This window comes from Entelurus aequoreus, linkage group LG01 (genome assembly GCF_033978785.1).
Source record: "Entelurus aequoreus isolate RoL-2023_Sb linkage group LG01, RoL_Eaeq_v1.1, whole genome shotgun sequence".
In the NCBI taxonomy this organism is placed as follows: domain Eukaryota; kingdom Metazoa; phylum Chordata; class Actinopteri; order Syngnathiformes; family Syngnathidae; genus Entelurus; species Entelurus aequoreus.
The window spans coordinates 88,397,503-88,419,717 of NC_084731.1; the positions used below are offsets into that span (position 1 = coordinate 88,397,503).

The 22,215-nt window shown below is 44.4% G+C and overlaps 1 protein-coding gene and 12 non-coding genes across 13 annotated transcripts; 12 read left to right on the forward strand and 1 right to left on the reverse strand.

Annotated features, from left to right (window-relative positions):
- The first annotated feature begins 329 nt into the window (after nucleotides 1-329).
- trnae-cuc (transfer RNA glutamic acid (anticodon CUC)) lies at nucleotides 330-401 on the forward strand. The gene has a single exon. It is a non-coding gene; the product is annotated as a tRNA-Glu (tRNA).
- Nucleotides 402-1,224: 823 nt separating this feature from the next.
- Nucleotides 1,225-1,296, reverse strand: trnad-guc (transfer RNA aspartic acid (anticodon GUC)). The gene has a single exon. It is a non-coding gene; the product is annotated as a tRNA-Asp (tRNA).
- Nucleotides 1,297-1,435: 139 nt separating this feature from the next.
- trnal-uag (transfer RNA leucine (anticodon UAG)) lies at nucleotides 1,436-1,517 on the forward strand. Its single transcript has one exon. It is a non-coding gene; the product is annotated as a tRNA-Leu (tRNA).
- A 1,748-nt stretch (nucleotides 1,518-3,265) lies between these two features.
- Nucleotides 3,266-3,347, forward strand: trnal-uag (transfer RNA leucine (anticodon UAG)). The gene has a single exon. It is a non-coding gene; the product is annotated as a tRNA-Leu (tRNA).
- Nucleotides 3,348-7,920: 4,573 nt separating this feature from the next.
- trnal-uag (transfer RNA leucine (anticodon UAG)) lies at nucleotides 7,921-8,002 on the forward strand. The gene has a single exon. It is a non-coding gene; the product is annotated as a tRNA-Leu (tRNA).
- A 1,046-nt stretch (nucleotides 8,003-9,048) lies between these two features.
- trnae-cuc (transfer RNA glutamic acid (anticodon CUC)) lies at nucleotides 9,049-9,120 on the forward strand. The gene has a single exon. It is a non-coding gene; the product is annotated as a tRNA-Glu (tRNA).
- An 835-nt stretch (nucleotides 9,121-9,955) lies between these two features.
- Nucleotides 9,956-10,037, forward strand: trnal-uag (transfer RNA leucine (anticodon UAG)). Its single transcript has one exon. It is a non-coding gene; the product is annotated as a tRNA-Leu (tRNA).
- A 1,617-nt stretch (nucleotides 10,038-11,654) lies between these two features.
- Nucleotides 11,655-18,408, forward strand: LOC133643465 (uncharacterized). The gene is made up of 2 exons (XM_062038105.1): nucleotides 11,655-12,266; nucleotides 15,512-18,408. The coding sequence occupies exon 2, from the start codon at nucleotides 16,445-16,447 to the stop codon at nucleotides 18,002-18,004; it is 1,560 nt and encodes a 519-aa protein (XP_061894089.1). The 5' UTR covers nucleotides 11,655-12,266; nucleotides 15,512-16,444; the 3' UTR covers nucleotides 18,005-18,408.
- trnal-uag (transfer RNA leucine (anticodon UAG)) lies at nucleotides 13,107-13,188 on the forward strand. Its single transcript has one exon. It is a non-coding gene; the product is annotated as a tRNA-Leu (tRNA).
- On the forward strand, nucleotides 14,108-14,179 carry trnae-cuc (transfer RNA glutamic acid (anticodon CUC)). Its single transcript has one exon. It is a non-coding gene; the product is annotated as a tRNA-Glu (tRNA).
- On the forward strand, nucleotides 15,186-15,267 carry trnal-uag (transfer RNA leucine (anticodon UAG)). Its single transcript has one exon. It is a non-coding gene; the product is annotated as a tRNA-Leu (tRNA).
- Nucleotides 18,409-20,695: 2,287 nt separating the features above from the next.
- Nucleotides 20,696-20,777, forward strand: trnal-uag (transfer RNA leucine (anticodon UAG)). Its single transcript has one exon. It is a non-coding gene; the product is annotated as a tRNA-Leu (tRNA).
- Nucleotides 20,778-21,696: 919 nt separating this feature from the next.
- On the forward strand, nucleotides 21,697-21,768 carry trnae-uuc (transfer RNA glutamic acid (anticodon UUC)). The gene has a single exon. It is a non-coding gene; the product is annotated as a tRNA-Glu (tRNA).
- Nucleotides 21,769-22,215: the final 447 nt, after the last annotated feature.

Consider the following 22,215-nt stretch of genomic DNA (forward strand, 5'->3'; position numbering starts at 1 on the left):
CCTTTTTGAAAACTTGTTATGCATCCTGATTTCGAGGAATGCAACAAACGGTAGTACAGTACTATGATATCTGTAGGACTGTGCAGTATCTCCGGGTCCACGCTTCACAATTTTCAGAGAGGCATACTTGTTAGAGTTGTATACTTTTTCCACCTCCAAGTCCATATTCCTGCAGCAGTTTCCTAAGACACAAAAGTTCCCGCTCAAAGACTTCAACCAATGACCGTTGCAAAACACATTTCTGACTTTGTACAACTGACGTGGTACGGGTGCTTCGTGCATCCGTCAAAAAAGCAGGCAGGAGGCAAGAGTCTGGGTAAGTTGGCAGCTCCCTGGTGGTCTAGTGGCTAGGATTCGGCGCTCTCACCGCCGCGGCCCGGGTTCGATTCCCGGTCAGGGAAACACGGTCCAACCTGTCTGGGAGCAGTCAATTTACAATTGATTTCCATGATTCTCTTGTTTATGCTCATTGGATGCAAATCATTAACATTGACATTTTCAAAAAAGGCAACAGGAAAATTGTTCAACTGTTCTTCAGCGTGGAAGTCTGCACAATGGGTGTTCTTATGATGTGAAAACAAAGAGTCCAAGTGGAACTTAGCGGATACCTTTCACGTAAAACACTCAAGATAGCAGAGGATAGTTTCGATCTATCGACCTCTGGGTTATGGGCCCAGCACGCTTCCGCTGCGCCACTCTGCTAACTGTACATGCTTCCTAGCTTTATGGAGGTGTAGATTTAAATACCATCGCTTATGTTTTCCTGGTGAGAATCTTGTCTGTTTTCTGAGACGAAAATAATTTGTCCTTGTCAAATAGTACTAATGCACCCCAAAGTAGAGGCGTTTGTTTCTTCCGCAGAACTGCACTTCCAACAGTAGAGGTACCGACACTGTGGACTTAAAAAGATGAAATGCTGACAAATTTGGCAGTAAGAAAAGGTTCAAATCCCTTCTAATCTTTTACATATATTCTTGGTTTCAAATCAATCCGCAATACTGAATTTGAGTCACTGACTCTAATACACAATTTTTCCTTTTTGAAAACTTGTTATGCATCCTGATTTCGAGGAATGCAACAAACGGTAGTACAGTACTATGATATCTGTAGGACTGTGCAGTATCTCCGGGTCCACGCTTCACAATTTTCAGAGAGGCATACTGTGGTCACTGCTCAAGGTTGAACAAGATGTTCACTGATGAAAATAAGAGGAACCAAAACCATCTCCCCGTCAGGGAATCGAACCCTGGTCTTCCGCGTGACAGGCGGAGATACTGTCCACTATACTAACGAGGACTGCGTTGTCCAGTGTTTTCTAAAGGACAAGCAAACGATCCAGGCTTGTCCCTGCAACGCCACAACCAAAGAGATGCCATGTCATACGTTTGCCGTCTCATAATGCAGATAAATTGATCCTCTCAAACAGGTAGACGGAGGTTGTGTGGCCGAGTGGTCTAAGGCGCTGGATTTAGGCTCCAGTCTCTCAGGAGGCGTGGGTTCGAATCCCACCACTGCCATTTCTGTTCTGGTACTGCAATTGTATCTTTCCTGATCTAAGCAATAAGACCTGGCTTGGTCCTCATTTGGAATGCTCTGGAAAGCTTGTGGAAATCGGGCCAAAACATTATCTTTGGAATTCTTTACGCTAGGAATGTGATCAAAAAGAACACAACCAGGGGTGAGGATGTGCGCAGTAGTCCAAATACAACACAAAATGGGTGAAAGTGTAAATACGCAATGTTTTATCAACCTAAATCATTTTGTACGTATGCAGATTACAAAGGCTTTTGGTCTGACTTCCCCACACAGTTTTAAGGATGAAGCCCAAGGATAGTGAAAAAGGGTAGACTTTCCAAAAGAGAAGTGGATTCAGGAAGGTTCATGGCATCTGTGCCAGAAACAAAAATGTATTCATCTTCAACATCAATTATTCAATATATCAAAGGACAGTTTTGTTCCATTGACTTGGTATGGCTAAAAGGTGGACATGTATGTTTTTGTCAACCCGTCGTTTGAAGACCTGCGCCCCTACCTTAGACACTCAGGCCACTTGTATTTGTTCCTGTATTCGGATCACACCGCAGTGATAGCATGTATCGCTGGTCGGCACGGAGCGACTTGCAGGAGGGAGATGGCCTGTCTGGTGACATTGTGTGGAAACAACAACCTCACCCTCAACACGGACTACACCAATGAGTCAATAGAGCACATGAGAAGGGAACGTCTGTACGCTCTTGTTAGAGTTGTATACTTTTTCCACCTCCAAGTCCATATTCCTGCAGCCGTTTCCTAAGACACAAAAGTTCCCGCTCAAAGACTTCAACCAATGACCGTTGCAAAACACATTTCTGACTTTGTACAACTGACATGGTACGGGTGCTACGTGCATCCGTCAAAAAAGCAGGCAGGAGGCAAGAGTCTGGGTAAGTTGTCAGCTCCCTGGTGGTCTAGTGGCTAGGATTCGGCGCACTCACCGCCGCGGCCCGGGGTCGATTCCCGGTCAGGGAAACACGGTCTAACCTGTCTGGGAGCAGTCAATTTACAATTGATTTCCACAATTCTCTTGTTTATGCTCATTGGATGCAAATCATTAACATTGACATTTTCAAAAAAGGCAACAGGAAAATTGTTCAACTGTTCTTCAGCGTGGAAGTCTGCACAATGGGTGTTCTTATGATGTGAAAACAAAGAGTCCAAGTGGAACTTAGCGGACACCTTTCACGTAAAACACTCAAGATAGCAGAGGATAGTTTCGATCTATCGACCTCAGGGTTATGGGCCCAGCACGCTTCCGCTGCGCCACTCTGCTAACTGTACGTGCTTCCTAGCTTTATGGAGGTGTAGATTGAAATACCATCGCTTATGTTTTCCTGGTGAGAATCTTGTCTGTTTTCTGAGACGAAAATAATTTGTCCTTGTCAAATAGTACTAATGCACCCCAAAGTAGAGGCGTTTGTTTCTTCCGCAGAACTGCACTTCCAACAGTAGAGGTACCGACACTGCTCAAGGTTGAACAAGATGTTCACTGATGAAAATAAGAGGAACCAAAACCATCTCCCCGTCAGGGAATCGAACCCCGGTCTTCCGCGTGACAGGCGGAGATACTGTCCACTATACTAACGAGGACTGCGTTGTCCAGTGTTTTCTAAAGGACAAGCAAACGATCCAGGCTTGTTCCTGCAACGCCACAACCAAAGAGATGCCATGTCATACGTTTGCTGTCTCATAATGCCGATAAATTGATCCTCTGAAACGGGTAGACGGAGGTTGTGTGGCCGAGTGGTCTAAGGCGCTGGATTTAGGCTCCAGTCTCTCAGGAGGCGTGGGTTCGAATCCCACCACTGCCATTTCTGTTCTGGTACTGCAATTGTATCTTTCCTGACCTAAGCAATAAGACCTGGCTTGGTCGTCATTTGGAATGCTCTGGAAAGCTTGTGGAAATCAGGCCAAAACATTAGCTTTGGAGTTCTTTACGCTAGGAATGTGATCAAAAAGAACACAACCAGGGGTGAGGATGTGCGCAGTAGTCCAAATACAACACAAAATGGGTGAAAGTGTAAATACGCCATGTTTTATCAACCTAAATCATTTTGTACGTATGCAGATTACAAAGGCTTTTGGTCTGACTTCCCCACACAGTTTTAAGGATGAAGCCCAAGGATAGTGAAAAAGGTTAGACTTTCCAAAAGAGAAGTGGATTCAGGAAGGTTCATGGCATCTGTGCCAGAAAAAAAAAAGTTTTCATCTTCAACATCAATTATTCAATATATCAAAGGACAGTTTTGTTCCATTGACTTGGTATGGCTAAAAGGTGGACATGTATGTTTTTGTCAACCTGTCGTTTGAAGACCTGCGCCCCTACCTTAGACACTCAGGCCACTTGTATTTGTTCCTGTATTCGGATCACACCGCAGTGATAGCATGTATCGCTGGTCGGCACGGAGCGACTTGCAGGAGGGAGATGGCCTGTCTGGTGACATTGTGTAGAAACAGCAACCTCACCCTCAACACGGACTACACCAAGGATACAATAGAGCACATGAGAAGGGAACGTCTGTACGCTCTTGTTAGAGTTGTATACTTTTTCCACGTCCAAGTCCATATTCCTGCAGCAGTTTCCTAAGACACAAAAGTTCCCGCTCAAAGACTTCAACCAATGACCGTTGCAAAACACATTTCTGACTTTGTACAACTGACATGGTACGGGTGCTTCGTGAATCCGTCAAAAAAGCAGGCAGGAGGCAAATGTCTGGGTAAGTTGTCAGCTCCCTGGTGTCCTAGTGGCTAGATTTCGGCGCTCTCACCGCCGCGGCCGGGGTTCGATTCCCGGTCAGGGAAACACGGTCTAACCTGTCTGGGAGCAGTCAATTTACAATTGAATTCCACAATTCTCTTGTTTATGCTCATTGGATGCAAATCATTAACATTGACATTTTCAAAAAAGGCAACAGGAAAATTGTTCAACTGTTCTTCAGCGTGGAAGTCTGCACAATGGGTGTTCTTATCATGATGTGAAAAGAAAGAGTCCAAGTGGAACTTAGCGGATACCTTTCACGTAAAACACTCAAGATAGCAGAGGATAGTTTCGATCTATCGACCTCTGGGTTATGGGCCCAGCACGCTTCCGCTGCGCCACTCTGCTAACTGTACAATGCTTCCTAGCTTTATGGAGGTGTAGATTGAAATACCATCGCTTATGTTTTCTTGGTGAGAATCTTGTCTGTTTTCTGAGACGAAAATAATTTGTCCTTGTCAAATAGTACTAATGCACCCCAAAGTAGAGGCGTTTGTTTCTTCCGCAGAACTGCACTTCCAACAGTAGAGGTACCGACACTGTGGACTTAAAAAGATTAAATGCTGACAAATTTGTCAGTAAGAAAAGGTTCAAATCCCTTCTAATCTTTTACATATATTCTTGGTTTCAAATCAATCCGCAATACTGAATTTGAGTCACTGACTCTAATACACAATTTTTCCTTTTAGAAAACTTGTTATGCAACCTGATTTCGAGGAATGCAACAAACGATAGTACAGTACTATGATATCTGTAGGACTGTGCAGTATCTCCAAGTACACGCTTCACAATTTTCAGAGAGGCATACTGTGGTCACTGCTCAAGGTTGAACAAGATGTTCACTGATGAAAATAAGAGGAACCAAAACCACCTCCCTGTCAGGGAATCGAACCCTGGTCTTCCGCGTGACAGGCGGAGATACTGTCCACTATACTAACGAGGACTGCGTTGTCCAGTGTTTTCTAAAGGACAAGCAAACGATCCAGGCTTGTCCCTGCAACGCCACAACCAAAGCCATGCCATGTCATACGTTTGCCGTCTCATAATGCCGATAAATTGATCCTCTGAAACGGGTAGACGGAATTAAATTAAATAGACGGAATTCAAGGTAAGCAGAACCTTTCTTTTTAGATAAAATCTGCGTTAGGAGTCTGTCCTGAAGTCTGCAAGTCAAACACTGTTTTTTAATCCCAGGCACAGATTGGTGATTTTGAAAGATTGATTGCATTTTTGCCGAGCCTGCCATTGCATTAAAATTGTAAATAAGTGGTCAACTCAGGCCATTGTGTCTTGATTACCGTGACGGGCAGTTTCATTGACGAGTGAACTAATAGTTGGGTGTAGCTTACCCTGGGTATTTGGTCGTCCCTTAATGAGTACGGGTTGCAAGATCCCAGTGACGATAATAGGGCACTGAAACGTACGGAAAAGGCTGGAGGCCATTTGTAAAAGGTACAATAAAGACTCCCGGGTTGGAAGATCCCAGTGCGATAAGGGCACTAGAATTAAGAAAATATAGACACATGGCCTTGGAGTGTGAAAAACAGAAATGTGATGGCAGCGGGGGAGGAATGTGATTAATCATTACTGTGTAATGATCAATTGAATGGACGGTTGTCGACAATGGAACTAGCAGGTAGAGGAAAAAAAAGGAGAACGTTCCTTGAAAGGGTTAAGAGGGAGTTTACAATACTCGAAAAGTCGTGAACTCAAACGTCTGGTAAAATTAAAATTTTTTTTAAAAAAAAGTAACTGGAAGTTTTATGGTAAAGTGAAACGCAGAGAGTGTGCTGCTGAGTGTGAGTGTGTGTGTGCGGGAGTGCTTACGCGTGCTCGTGTGTGTGTGTGCTGCTGAGTGTGTGCGGGAGTGCTTACGCGTGCTCGTGTGTGTGTGTGCTGCTGAGTGTGTGTGTGTTTGTGTGTGTGTGTGTGTGTGTGTGCGCGCTGGTGAAAATGGAACACTCAGGGAGAGAATTTAAGAGTTTGGCGTATGATAAAAGTAAACGGGGATTACGTGGAAAAACGAAATGCAGCAAAAGAAACGATGATTAATGACAGAATGAACTAATTGGTTTTTTGTCTGCCGCGCATGCGCAAGACAATTCAAACGACCCGCCCAGACTTTGACTAGGACACCGCCCCCTACTCCAGTGACAAGAGAAGGAGGTATTAACACGCCCCCTCTAAGATTAATCCTGCCTCCGAAAATTAACCCCTTGTACACGTCTGACCATTTTCTCCGGCAGACATTTTTGACACATGACATTAACACTTTGGACATACTACAATATAAGTCTCTTGCCGATGCATACATGCAAGCCATTGTTGACCTTGCTTTCCCACCTGTACCTCCGGGAGGGAACCTTTGGCCAAACACTTTGGACAAAGTTAACCCTGATATACAAGGTGCCAAAAACAATATATGGCAGGACATTTTATTCATCCCATGCAAAATAGGGCTAATGACAGAGCAACAAGGAAACAACTACTTAAATTACAGATCGCTGAAGATAAAAGGTTAAAAGAACCAAAAGGTCAAAGATCAGCTAGGGTATATTCAGCAGTGGGTGACCTTGCTTTTGAGTTCCAACAGGTGGAGGAAAGAATCCTCAACAGACGTGCGGTTGGACTCGGGTGGTGGACAACACGATGCTTCAAAGCCGGTCTGGGGTAGACACTGTTTCGGCTGTGACCAGCCTGGTCACTGGAGTCGTGACTGTCCGAACATTTCTGAACACGAAAGGTTCCGTCGTGCCAACAAACGAACACGAAGGCGTGTAAGAGGACGCCCACATCAGGAGCCGCAGCAGGATGTGAAAACAAAGAGTCCAAGTGGAAATTAGCGGATACCTTTCACGTAAAACACTCAAGATAGCAGAGGATAGTTTCGATCTATCGACCTCTGGGTTATGGGCCCAGCACGCTTTCGCTGCGCCACTCTGCCAACTGTACATGGTTCCTAGCTTTATGGAGGTGTAGATTTAAATACCATCGCTTATGTTTTCCTGGTGAGAATCTTGTCTGTTTTCTGAGCCAAAAACAATTTGTCCTTGTCAAATAGTACTAATGCACCCCAAAGTAGAGGCGTTTGTTTCTTCCGCAGAACTGCACTTCCAACAGTAGAGGTACAGACACTGTGGACTTAAAAAGATGAAATGCTGACAAATTTGGCAGTAAGAAAAGGTTCAAATCCCTTCTAATCTTTTACATATATTCTTGGTTTCAAATCAATCCGCAATACTGAATTTGAGTCACTGACTCTAATACACAATTTTTCCTTTTTGAAAACTTGTTATGCATCCTGATTTCGAGGAATGCTACAAACGGTAGTACAGTACTATGATATCTGTAGGACTGTGCAGTATCTCCGGGTCCACGCTTCACAATTATCAGAGAGGCATACTGTGGTCACTGCTCAAGGTTGAACAAGATGTCAAGCGGTCTTCCGCGTGACAGGCGGAGATACTGTCCACTATACTAACGAGGACTGCGTTGTCCAGTGTTTTCTAAAGGACAAGCAAACGATCCAGGCTTGTCCCTGCAACGCCACAACCAAAGAGATGCCATGTCATACGTTTGCCGTCTCATAATGCCGATAAATTGATCCTCTGAAACGGGTAGACGGAGGTTGTGTGGCCGAGTGGTCTAAGGCGCTGGATTTAGGCTCCAGTCTCTCAGGAGGCGTGGGTTTGAATCCCACCACTGCCATTTCTGTTCTGGTACTGCAATTGTATCTTTCCTGACCTAAGCAATAAGACCTGGCTTGGTCCTCATTTGGAATGCTCTGGAAAGCTTGTGGAAATCGGGCCAAAACATTAGCTTTGGAGTTCTTTACGCTAGGAATGTGATCAAAAAGAACACAACCAGGGGTGAGGATGTGCGCAGTAGTCCAAATACAACACAAAATGGGTGAAAGTGTAAATACGCAATGTTTTATCAACCTAAATCATTTTTGAAAACTTGTTATGCATCCTGATTTCGAGGAATGCAACAAACGGTAGTACAGTACTATGATATCTGTAGGACTGTGCAGTATCTCCGGGTCCACGCTTCACAATTTTCAGAGAGGCATACTGTGGTCACTGCTCAAGGTTGAACAAGATGTTTACTGATGAAAATAAGAGGAAGCAAAACCATCTCCCCGTCAGGGAATCGAACCCTGGTCTTCCACGTGACAGGCGGAGATACTGTCCACTATACTAACGAGGACTGCGTTGTCCAGTGTTTTCTAAAGGACAAGCAAACGATCCAGGCTTGTCCCTGCAACGCCACAACCAAAGAGATGCCAAGTCATACGTTTGCCGTCTCATAATGCCGATAAATTGATCCTCTGAAACCGGTAGACGGAGGTTGTGTGGCCGAGTGGTCTAAGGCGCTGGATTTAGGCTCCAGTCTCTCAGGAGGCGTGGGTTCGAAGCCCAAGGATAGTGAAAAAGGGTAGACTTTCCAAAAGAGAAGTGGATTCAGGAAGGTTCATGGCATCTGTGCCAGAAACAAAAATGTATTCATCTTCAACATCAATTATTCAATATATCAAAGGACAGTTTTGTTCCACTGACTTGGTATGGCTAAAAGGAGGACATGTATGTTTTTGTCAACCTGTCGTTTGAAGACCTGCGCCCCTACCTTTGACACTCAGGCCACTTGTATTTGTTCCTGTATTCGGATCACACCGCAGTGATAGCATGTATCGCTGGTCGGCACGGAGGCGATGCCAAGTCAGGAGGAGGCAAGAGTCTGGGTGAGTTTTCAGCTCCCTGGTGGTCTAGTGGCTAGGATTCGGCGCTCTCACCGCCGCGGCCCGGGTTCGATTCCCGGTCAGGGAAACACGGTCTAACAGGTCTGGGAGCAGTCAATTTACAATTGATTTCCACAGTTCTCTTGTTTATGCTCATTGGATGCAAATCATTAACATTGACATTGGCAACGTTGACAAAGGCAACAGGAAAATTGTTCAACTGTTCTTCAGCGTGGAAGTCTGCACAATGGGTGTTCTTATGATGTGAAAACAAAGAGTCCAGGTGGAACTTAGCGGATACCTTTCACGTAAAACACTCAAGATAGCAGAGGATAGTTTCGATCTATCGACCTCTGGGTTATGGGCCCAGCACGCTTCCGCTGCGCCACTCTGCTAACTGTACATGCTTCCTAGCTTTATGGAGGTGTGGATTGAAATACCATCGCTTATGTTTTCCTGGTGAGAATCTTGTTTGTTTTCTGAGACGAAAATAATTTGTCCTTGTCAAATAGTACTAATGCACCCCAAAGTAGAGGCGTTTGTTTCTTCCGCAGAACTGCACTTCCAACAGTAGAGGTACCGACACTGTGGACTTAAAAAGATGAAAGTATCTCCGGGTCCACGCTTCACAATTATCAGAGAGGCATACTGTGGTCACTGCTCAAGGTTGAACAAGATGTTCACTGATGAAAATAAGAGGAACCAAAACCATCTCCCCGTCAGGGAATCGAACCCCGGTCTTCCGCGTGACAGGCGGAGATACTGTCCACTATACTAACGAGGACTGCTTTGTCCAGTGTTTTCTAAAGGACAAGCAAACGATCCAGGCTTGTCCTTGCAACGCCACAACCAAAGCGATGCCAAGTCATACGTTTGCCGTCTCATAATGCCGATAAATTGATCCTCTGAAACGGGTAGACGGAGGTTGTGTGGCCGAGTGGTCTAAGGCGCTGGATTTAGGCTCCAGTCTCTCAGGAGGCGTGGGTTCGAATCCCACCACTGCCATTTCTGTTCTGGTACTGCAATTGTATCTTTCCTGACCTAAGCAATAAGACCTGGCTTGGTCCTCATTTGGAATGCTCTGGAAAGCTTGTGGAAATCGGGCCAAAACATTAGCTTTGGAGTTCTTTACGCTAGGAATGTGATCAAAAAGAACACAACCAGGGGTGAGGATGTGCGCAGTAGTCCAAATACAACACAAAATGGGTGAAAGCGTAAATATGCCATGTTTTATCAACCTAAATCATTTTGTACGTATGCAGATTACGAAGGCTTTTGGTCTGACTTCCCCACACAGTTTTAAGGATGAAGCCCAAGGATAGTGAAAAAGGGTAGACTTTCCAAAAGAGAAGTGGATTCAGGAAGGTTCATGGCATCTGTGCCAAAAACAAAAATGTATTCATCTTCAACATCAATTATTCAATATATCAAAGGACAGTTTTGTTCCATTGACTTGGTATGGTTAAAAGGTGGACATGTATGTTTTTGTCAACCTGTCGTTTGACGACCTGCGCCCCTACCTTAGACACTCAGGCCACTTGTATTTGTTCCTGTATTCGGATCACACCGCAGTGATAGCATGTATCGCTGGTCGGCACGGAGCAACACACAGGAGGGAGATGGCCTGTCTGGTGACATTGTGTGGAAACAACAACCTCACCCTCAACACGGACTACACCAAGGAGTCAATAGAGCACATGAGAAGGGAACGTCTGTACGCTCTTGTTAGAGTTGTATACTTTTTCCACCTCCAAGTCCATATTCCTGCAGCAGTTTCCTAAGACACAAAAGTTCCCGCTCAAAGACTTCAACCAATGACCGTTGCAAAACACATTTCTGACTTTGTACAACTGACGTGGTACGGGTGCTTCGTGCATCCGTCAAAAAAGCAGGCAGGAGGAAAGAGTCTGGGTAAGTTGGCAGCACCCTGGTGGTCTAGTGGCTAGGATTCGGCGCTTTCACCGCCGCGGCCGGGGTTCGATTCCCGGTCAGGGAAACACGGTCTAACCTGTCTGGGAGCAGTCAATTTACAATTGATTTCCACGATTCTCTTGTTTATGCTCATTGGATGCAAATCATTAACATTGACATTTTCAAAAAAGGCAACAGGAAAATTGTTCAACTGTTCTTCAGCGTGGAAGTCTGCACAATGGGTGTTCTTATGATGTGAAAACAAAGAGTCCAAGTGGAACTTAGCGGATACCTTTCACGTAAAACACTCAAGATAGCAGAGGATAGTTTCGATCTATCGACCTCTGGGTTATGGGCCCAGCACGCTTCCGCTGCGCCACTCTGCTAACTGTACATGCTTCCTAGCTTTATGGAGGTGTAGATTTAAATACCATCGCTTATGTTTTCCTGGTGAGAATCTTGTCTGTTTTCTGAGACGAAAATAATTTGTCCTTGTCAAATAGTACTAATGCACCCCAAAGTAGAGGCGTTTGTTTCTTCCGCAGAACTGCACTTCCAACAGTAGAGGTACCGACACTGTGGACTTAAAAAGATGAAATGCTGACAAATTTGTCAGTAAGAAAAGGTTCAAATCCCTTCTAATCTTTTACATATATTCTTGGTTTCAAATCAATCCGCAATACTGAATTTGAGTCACTGACTCTAATGTAGCCGAGCTAAATTTTATTTTATTTTATTTTAATTTTGTTCAATTATTCACATCATTTTTTGTTGTGAACTTCCCCAAAAGTGTTTCTCATTGTAAATAGGTTCCACTCTATTATTTTCCGTTACATACCTTTTTGTTTCCCTGGGGGGTGATTTGGCGTCGCACCTTTGTGACCAGCTTCAGTGAGCACTGACGCTCGGAGCTGGTAAGTCATGTTTATGTCTCTCTCCTTTTGTTTTTTTTATAAACTTTTTGGTTGTCGTTTTTAAAAGTGTTTTGTGGGAATGCACACTGTTTTGTGACTTGTTGGTGTGCATGTGTGTTGAATTCCCGAATGGCTGTTGAATTGTTGAAAAAAAAACGAACTTTTGTATGCTAAAGGATGTGTGGATTAGCTTGGTTAGCTTACTGCTAGCTGCAGTTGTTGTGGGGTCTCCTGTCTCATGAGTTTGTGCACGGGTCAGGGGCTCTGCTGTGTGTCTGTGTGGACATCTTGTGTGCCGCTGTAGCATTTATATGAGTGTGTATTTTTTTCTTTATTCTTTAGTGGAGAGAGATTCCGTTTGCCGTGGACTGTGTGTGACGCCCTGTTTTTGTTTTTTCCAAAAAAAAAGGTACGTCTGTTATGAGTTTTTTTGGCTTAGTTTATTGTATAAAAAATATAAAAAGAATTGATGTGGGTGGGAAAGATGAGGTGTATTGCTGCACATTTAAGGATCCTTTTTCTTAATATATATTGTTATTTGCTGAAGTATATATTTTATATACTGTGTTTTATTTAATTAATTTATTTGAGACTATTATGCTTTTTTTTTACCTTTATTATTATTATTTCCATTTCCACATTTAAACATGTATAATTGAATTGAGTGAGCACTGACGCTCGGAGCTGTGGAGAGAGATTCCGTTTGCCGTGGACTGTGTGTGACGCCCTGTTTTTGTTTTTTCCAAAAAAAAGGTGAATAAATCCCCGTGATTCAACTCCGGTGTGTGTGCCTCACTAAGAAAATACACAACGCAGAACGCTGACTGTTACACTAATACACAATTTTTCCTTTTTGAAAACTTGTTATGCATCCTGATTTCGAGGAATGCAACAAACGGTAGTACAGTACTATGATATCTGTAGGACTGTGCAGTATCTCCGGGTCCACGCTTCACAATTTTCAGAGAGGCATACTGTGGTCACTGCTCAAGGTTGAACAAGATGTTCACTGATGAAAATAAGAGGAACCAAAACCATCTCCCCGTCAGGGAATCTAACCCCGGTCTTCCGCGTGACAGGCGGAGATACTGTCCACTATACTAACGAGGACTGCGTTGTCCAGTGTTTTCTAAAGGACAAGCAAACGATCCAGGCTTCTCCCTGCAACGCCACAACCAAAGAGATGCCATGTCATACGTTTGCCGTCTCATAATGCCGATAAATTGATCCTCTGAAACGGGTAGACGGAGGTTGTGTGGCCGAGTGGTCTAAGGCGCTGGATTTAGGCTCCAGTCTCTCAGGAGGCGTGGGTTCGAATCCCACCACTGCCATTTCTGTTCTGGTACTGCAATTGTATCTTTCCTGACCTAAGCAATAAGACCTGGCTTGGTCCTCATTCAGAATGCTCTGGAAAGCTTGTGGAAATCGGGCCAAAACATTAGCTTTGGAGTTCTTTACGCTAGGAATGTGATCAAAAAGAACACAACCAGGGGTGAGGATGTGCACAGTAGTCCAAATACAACACAAAATGGGTGAAAGTGTAAATACGCCATGTTTTATCAACCTAAATCATTTTGTACGTATGCAGATTACGAAGGCTTTTGGTCTGACTTCCCCACACAGTTTTAAGTATGAAGCCCAAGGATAGTGAAAAAGGGTAGACTTTCCAAAAGAGAAGTGGATTCAGGAAGGTTCATGGCATCTGTGCCAGAAACAAAAATGTATTCATCTTCAACATCAATTATTCAATATATCAAAGGACAGTTTTGTTCCATTGACTTGGTATGGCTAAAAGGTGGACATGTATGTTTTTGTCAACCTGTCGTTTGAAGACCTGCGCCCCTACCTTAGACACTCAGGCCACTTGTATTTGTTCCTGTATTCGGATCACACCGCAGTGATAGCATGTATCGCTGGTCGGCACGGAGCAACACACAGGAGGGAGATGGCCTGTCTGGTGACATTGTGTGGAAACAACAACCTCACCCTCAACACGGACTACACCAAGGAGTCAATAGAGCACATGAGAAGGGAACGTCTGTACGCTCTTGTTAGAGTTGTATACTTTTTCCACCTCCAAGTCCATATTCCTGCAGCAGTTTCCTAAGACACAAAAGTTCCCGCTCAAAGACTTCAACCAATGACCGTTGCAAAACACATTTCTGACTTTGTACAACTGACGTGGTACGGGTGCTTCGTGCATCCGTCAAAAAAAGAGGCAGGAGGCAAGAGTCTGGGTAAGTTGGCAGCTCCTTGGTGGTCTAGTGGCTAGGATTCGGCGCTCTCACCGCCGCGGCCCGGGTTCGATTCCCGGTCAGGGAAACACGGTCTAACCTGTCTGGGAGCAGTCAATTTACAATTGATTTCCACGATTCTCTTGTTTATGCTCATTGGATGCAAATCATTAACATTGACATTTTCAAAAAAGGCAACAGGAAAATTGTTCAACTGTTCTTCAGCGTGGAAGTCTGCACAATGGGTGTTCTTATGATGTGAAAACAAAGAGTCCAAGTGGAACTTAGCGGATACCTTTCACGTAAAACACTCAAGATAGCAGAGGATAGTTTCGATCTATCGACCTCTGGGTTATGGGCCCAGCACGCTTCCGCTGCGCCACTCTGCTAACTGTACATGCTTCCTAACTTTATGGAGGTGTAGATTTAAATACCATCGCTTATGTTTTCCTGGTGAGAATCTTGTCTGTTTTCTGAGACGAAAATAATTTGTCCTTGTCAAATAGTACTAATGCACCCCAAAGTAGAGGCTTTTGTTTCTTCCGCAGAACTGCACTTCCAACAGTAGAGGTCCGACACTGTGGACTTAAAAAGATGAAATGCTGACAAATTTGTCAGTAAGAAAAGGTTCAAATCCCTTCTAATCTTTTACATATATTCTTGGTTTCAAATCAATCCACAATACTGAATTTGAGTCACTGACTCTAATAAACAATTTTTCCTTTTTGAAAACTTGTTATGCATCCTGATTTCGAGGAATGCAACAAACGGTAGTACAGTACTATGATATCTGTAGGACTGTGCAGTATCTCCGGGTCCACGCTTCACAATTTTCAGAGAGGCATACTGTGGTCACTGCTCAAGGTTGAACAAGATGTTCACTGATGAAAATAAGAGGAACCAAAACCATCTCCCCGTCAGGGAATCGAACCCCGGTCTTCCGCGTGACAGGCGGAGATACTGTCCAGTGTTTTCTAAAGGACAAGCAAACGATCCAGGCTTGTCCCTGCAACGCCACAACCAAAGCGATGCCAAGTCATACGCTTGCCGTCTCATAATGCCGATAAATTGATCCTCTGAAACGGGTAGACGGAGGTTGTGTGGCCGAGTGGTCTAAGGCGCTGGATTTAGGCTCCGGTCTCTCAGGAGGCGTGGGTTCGAATCCCACCACTGCCATTTCTGTTCTGGTACTGCAATTGTATCTAGTGGCTAGGATTCGGCGCTCTCACCGCCGCGGCCCGGGTTTGATTCACCGTGCGTGACTGCTCGCCGTCTGTTCGCTGTTGCGAAAAAGCTAAGTATCGCTCTATCTGTGTGCTTTTAACTGTTCTACAGCTTTCTTTATCACTTCTCAAACATATTTAGTGGTACTATTTAACTTGCAAATCACCCGATCTCTGTCCCACCACCCTTTCCTCAGCTAGCTAGCTGCTAAGCTAGCGCGGAGAAAGGCAGCGCCGGTCAGTAGGAAGCTACTCCCGTAGACCGCGACCACTTCCCTGAGGACAGCAGGAACTTCACTCGGTGACAGAAAACACTGTGAGTAATGGCTTCCTGCGCGTCTTGCACCATACTCACGGAGAGGTTGGCTCTGCTAGAGGGCCGTGTCCGCCAGTTAGAACAGAGTAATGTCGTAACTTTAGATGTTGCGGACACATCTGCTAGTGTTAGCTGTAGCGAGCTAACTAGCCCAGCTTGTAGCAGTCCTAAGCGGCCTACAAGCTACGGTGTACCGGTTGAGACGCATAATAGATTTAGCTCTTTAGCTAGTCCTACACCCCAGTCTACCGGGCACCACACCTTAGTCATAGGGGACTCCATCACCCGAAACATAAAGCTTAGCAAACCAGCCACAATAAAGTGTATCCCCGGGGCCAGAGCACCTGACATTGAAGCTAATCTTAGGGAGCTAACTCGCAACAGGCCTAGTAAACACGTACGACAGGCTAATCGCACCACTAATTATGCGAATATAGTTGTACACGTTGGCTCCAATGACACTAGAATGAGACAGTCAGAGATTACAAAGAGAAACATAGCCAGGACTTGTGATCTCGCCAGAAAGATGTCCAGGCATCGCGTAATTGTCTCTGGCCCCCTGCCTGCGAGAGGCAATGATGACAGGTATAGCAGATTAATCTCGCTTAACAAGTGGCTGGCTAGCTACTGTAGGCAGCAGGTACTAACGTTTATTGATAACTGGCCCTCTTTCTGGGGCAAACCAGGCTTGCTGATGAGAGACGGCCTTCACCCTAACCAGGAAGGCGCCATCATCCTGACTAGAAACATAGACTACTATTTAAGTCTCACTTGACTGACTACACTAGAGCAAGCCCAGTCACAGGCAATTACAATGTCTGTTAGTCCGGGTGAGGAGTCAGTTAAGCTAGAACTAGCCAGCGCCAGGCTGGATAATCCATGTACGCATAGCAATTCTCTTAGAATAATACACAATTCACATAATGTTTTTTCTGTTGTGTCTGTGTCAGAGGTGGACATGCATTCTACTGAGGTGGCAAATTATGATATGTCCAGTCTATTGCAGCACCAAGCAAACAATCGGAAAATTCCCGTCATATCAATTCCTAGATATGGTCGAAACTATTTAAAGTGCACTACGCATAATAAACGCAACATTGTTAATATTGCCACTACGGATAATCTTAACAAAAACTCGTCAAAACAGCCCAATACCTATAATATGGGCTTTTTAAACATAAGATCATTGTCTCCCAAGGCGTTATTGGTTAATGAGGTCATTAGAGACAACAATCTTAACGTCATTGGTCTTAGCGAAACCTGGCTCAAACCGGACAAATTTTTTGCGCTCAATGAGGCATCTCCTCCTAACTATACGAATGCGCATGTTGCCCGTCCTCTTAAAAGGGGAGGGGGTGTCGCACTAATATACAATGAAAATTTCAACCTTACCCCTAACCTAAATAATAAATATAAATCGTTTGAGGTGCTTACTATGAGGTCTGTCACACCGCTACCTCTCGACCTGGCTGTTATCTACCGCCCCCCTGGGCCCTATTCGGACTTTATCAGTGAATTCTCAGAGTTCGTTGCTGATCTAGTGACGCACGCCGACAATATAATCATAATGGGGGACTTTAATATCCATATGAATACCCCATCGGACCCTCAGTGCGTGGCGCTCCAAACCATAATTGATAGCTGTGGTCTTACACAAATAATACATGAACCCACGCATCGCAACGGTAATACAATAGATCTAGTGCTTGTCAGGGGTGTCACCACCTCCAAAGTTATGATACTTCCATATACTAAAGTAATGTCCGATCATTACCTTATAAAATTTGAAGTTTTGACTCCTTGTCAACAAGCTAATAATAATAATAACTGCTATAGCGGCCGCAACATTAATGCTGCCACAACGATGACTCTTGCTGACTTACTGCCTTCGGTAATGGCACCATTCCCAAATTATGTCGGCTCTATTGATAACCTCACTAACAACTTTGACGATGCCTTGCGCGAAATTATTGATAGTATAGCACCGCTAAAGCAAAAAAGGGCCCCTAAAAGGCGCACCCCATGGTTTACAGAAGAAATTAGAGCTCATAAGTTATCATGTAGAAAACTGGAACGCAAATGGCGCGCGACTAAACTTGAGGTTTTCCATCAAGCATGGAGTGATAGTTTAATAACTTATAAACGCATGCTTACCTTAGCTAAAGCTAAATACTACTCAAATCTCATCCGCCTCAACAAAAACGATCCTAAATTTCTGTTTAGTACAGTAGCATCGCTAACCCAACAAGGGACTCCTCCCAGTAGCTCCACCCACTCGGCAGATGACTTTATGAATTTCTTTAATAAGAAAATTGAACTCATTAGAAAGGAGATTAAAGACAACGCATCCCAGCTACAACATAGGTTCTATTAACACAAATACGACTGTATATACGACGGACACTGCCCTCCAAAATAGTCTCTCTATTTTTGATGAAATAACATTAGAGGAATTATTACAGCGTGTAAGTGGGATAAAACAAACAACATGTTTACTTGACCCACTTCCTGGGAAACTTATCAAGGAACTGTTTGTATTATTAGGTCCATCAGTGTTAAATATTATAAACTTATCACTTTCCTCCGGCACTGTTCCCCTAGCATTCAAAAAAAGCGGTTATTCATCCTCTGCTCAAAAGACCTAACCTCGATCCTGACCTCATGGTAAACTACCGACCGGTCTCCCACCTTCCGTTTATTTCCAAAATTCTCGAAAAAATTGTTGCACAGCAGCTAAATGAACACTTAGTGACTAACAATCTCTGTGAACCTTTTCAATCCGGTTTCAGGGCAAATCACTCTAGGGAGACAGCCCTCGCAAAAATGACTAATGATCTATTGCTAACGATGGATGCTGATGCGTCATCTATGTTGCTGCTTCTTGATCTTAGCGCCGCTTTCGATACCGTCAATCATAATATTTTATTAGAGCGTATCAAAACACGTATTGGTATGTCAGACTTAGCCTTGTCTTGGTTTAACTCTTATCTTACTGACAGGATGCAGTGCGTCTCCCATAACAATGTGACCTCGGACTATGTCAAGGTAACGTGCGGAGTTCCCCAGGGTTCGTTTCTTGGCCCTGCACTCTTTAGTATTTACATGCTGCCGCTGGGTGACATCATACGCAAGTACGGTGTTAGCTTTCACTGTTATGCTGATGACACTCAACTCTACATGCCCCTAAAGCTGACCAACACGCCGGACTGTAGTCAGCTGGAGGCGTGTCTTAATGAAATTAAACAATGGATGTCCGCTAACTTTTTGCAACTCAACGCTAAGAAAACGGAAATGCTGATTATCGGTCCTGCTAGACACCGACATCTATTTAATAATACCACCTTAACATTTGACAACCAAACAATTAAACAAGGAGACTCGGTAAAGAATCTGGGTATTATCTTCGACCCAACTCTCTCGTTTGAGTCACACATTAAGAGTGTTACTAAAACGGCCTTCTTTCATCTCCGTAATATCGCTAAAATTCGTTCCATCTTGTCCACTAGCGACGCTGAGATCATTATTCATGCGTTCGTTACGTCTCGTCTCGATTACTGTAACGTATTATTTTCGGGCCTCCCTATGTCTAGCATGAAAAGATTACAGTTGGTACAAAATGCGGCTGCAAGGCTTTTGACAAAAAGAAGAAAGTTTGATCATATTACGCCTATACTGGCTCACTTGCACTGGCTTCCTGTGCACTTAAGATGCGACTTTAAGGTTTTACTACTTACGTATAAAATACTACACGGTTTAGCTCCAGCCTATCTCGCCGATTGTATTGTACCATATGTCCCGACAAGAAATCTGCGTTCAAAGAACTCCGGCTTATTAGTGATTCCCAGAGCCAAAAAAAAGTCTGCGGGCTATAGAGCGTTTTCTATTCGGGCTCCAGTACTCTGGAATGCCCTCCCGGTAACAGTTAGAGATGCTACCTCAGTAGAAGCATTTAAGTCCCATCTTAAAACTCCTTTGTATAATCTAGCCTTTAAATAGACCCCCCCTTTTTAGACCAGTTGATCTGCCGTTTCTTTTCTTCTCTCCTCTTCTCCCCTGTCCCTTGCGAGGGGGAGTTGCATAGGTCCGGTGGCCATGGATGAAGTGCTGGCTGTCCAGAGCCGGGACCCCGGGTGGACCACTAGCCTGTGCATCGGTTGGGGACATCTCTGCGCTGCTGACCCGTCTCCGCTCGGGATGGTTTCCTGTTGGCCCCACTATGGACTGGACTCCCGCTGATGTGTTGGATCCACTGTGGACTGGACTTTCACAATGTTATGTCAGACCATCTATCGACCTCTGGGTTATGGGCCCAGCACGCTTCCGCTGCGCCACTCTGCTAACTGTACATGCTTCCTAGCTTTATGGAGGTGTAGATTGAAATACCATCGCTTATGTTTTCCTGCTGAGAATCTTGTCTGTTTTCTGAGACGAAAATAATTTGTCCTTGTCAAATAGTACTAATGCACCCCAAAGTAGAGGCGTTTGTTTCTTCCGCAGAACTGCACTTCCAACAGTAGAGGTACCGACACTGTGGACTTAAAAAGAGTAAATGCTGACAAATTTGTCAGTAAGAAAAGGTTCAAATCCCTTCTAATCTTTTACATATATTCTTGGTTTCAAATTAATCCGCAATACTGAATTTGAGTCACTGACTCTAATAAACTATTTTTCCTTTTTGAAAACTTGTTATGCATCCTGATTTCGAGGAATGCAACAAACGGTAGTACAGTACTATGAAATCTGTAGGACTGTGCAGTATCTCCGGGTCCACGCTTCACAATTTTCAGAGAGGCATACTACTGCTCAAGGTTGAACAAGATGTTCACTGATGAAAATAAGAGGAACCAAAACCATCTCCCCGTCAGGGAATCGAACCCCGGTCTTCCGCGTGACAGGCGGAGATACTGTCCACTATACTAACGAGGACTGCTTTGTCCAGTGTTTTCTGAAGGACAAGCAAACGATCCAGGCTTGTCCCTGCAACGCCACAATCAAAGCGATGCCAAGTCATACGTTTGCCGTCTCATAATGCCGATAAATTGATCCTCTGAAACGGGTAGATGGAGGTTGTGTGGCCGAGTGGTCTAAGGCGTTGGATTTAGGCTCCAGTCTTTCAGGAGGCGTGGGTTCGAATCCCACCACTGCCATTTCTGTTCTGGTACTGCAATTGTATCTTTCTTGACCTAAGCAATAAGACCTGGCTTGGTCCTCATTTGGAATGCTCTGGAAAGCTTGTGGAAATCGGGCCAAAACATTAGCTTTGGAGTTCTTTACGCTAGGAATGTGATCAAAAAGAACACAACCAGGGGTGAGGATGTGCGCAGTAGTCCAAATACAACACAAAATGGGTGAAAGTGTAAATACGCCATGTTTTATCAACCTAAATCATTTTGTACGTATGCAGATTACGAAGGCTTTTGGTCTGACTTCCCCACACAGTTTTAAGGATGAAGCCCAAGGATAGTGAAAAAGGGTAGACTTTCCAAAAGAGAAGTGGATTCAGGAAGGTTCATGGCATCTGTGCCAGAAACAAAATTGTATTCATCTTCAACATCAATTATTCAATATATCAAAGGACAGTTTTGTTCCATTGACTTGGTATGGCTAAAAGGTGGACATGTATGTTTTTGTCAACCTGTCGTTTGAAGACCTGCGCCCCTACCTTAGACACTCAGGCCACTTGTATCTGTTCCTGTATTCGGATCACACCGCAGTGATAGCATGTATCGCTGGTCGGCACAGAGCGACTTGCAGGAGGGAGATGGCCTGTCTGGTGACATTGTGTGGAAACAACAACCTCACCCTCAACACGGACTACACCAAGGAGTCAATAGAGCACATGAGAAGGGAACGTCTGTACGCTCTTGTTAGAGTTGTATACTTTTTCCACCTCCAAGTCCATATTCCTGCAGCAGTTTCCTAAGACACAAAAGTTCCCGCTCAAAGACTTCAACCAATGACCGTTGCAAAACACATTTCTGACTTTGTACAACTGACATGGTACGGGTGCTTCGTGCATCCGTCAAAAAAGCAGGCAGGAGGCAAGAGTCTGGGTACGTTGTCAGTTCCCTGGTGGTCTAGTGGCTAGGATTCGGCGCTTTCACCACCGCGGCCAGGGTTCGATTCCCGGTCAGGGAAACACGGTTTGACCTGTCTGGGAGCAGTCAATTTACAATTGAGTTCCACAATTCTCTTGTTTATGCTCATTGGATGCAAATCATTAACATTGACATTTTCAAAAAAGGCAACAGGAAAATTGTTCAACTGTTCTTCAGCGTGGAAGTCTGCACAATGGGTGTTCTTATGATGTGAAAACAAAGAGTCCAAGTGGAACTTAGCGGATACCTTTCACGTAAAACACTCAAGATAGCAGAGGATAGTTTCGATCTATCAACCTCTGGGTTATGGGCCCAGCACGCTTCCGCTGCGCCACTCTGCTAACTGTACATGCCTCCTAGCTTTATGGAGGTGTAGATTGAAATACCATCGCTTATGTTTTCCTGGTGAGAATCTTGTCTGTTTTCTGAGACGAAAATAATTTGTCCTTGTCAAATAGTACTAATGCACCCCAAAGTAGAGGCGTTT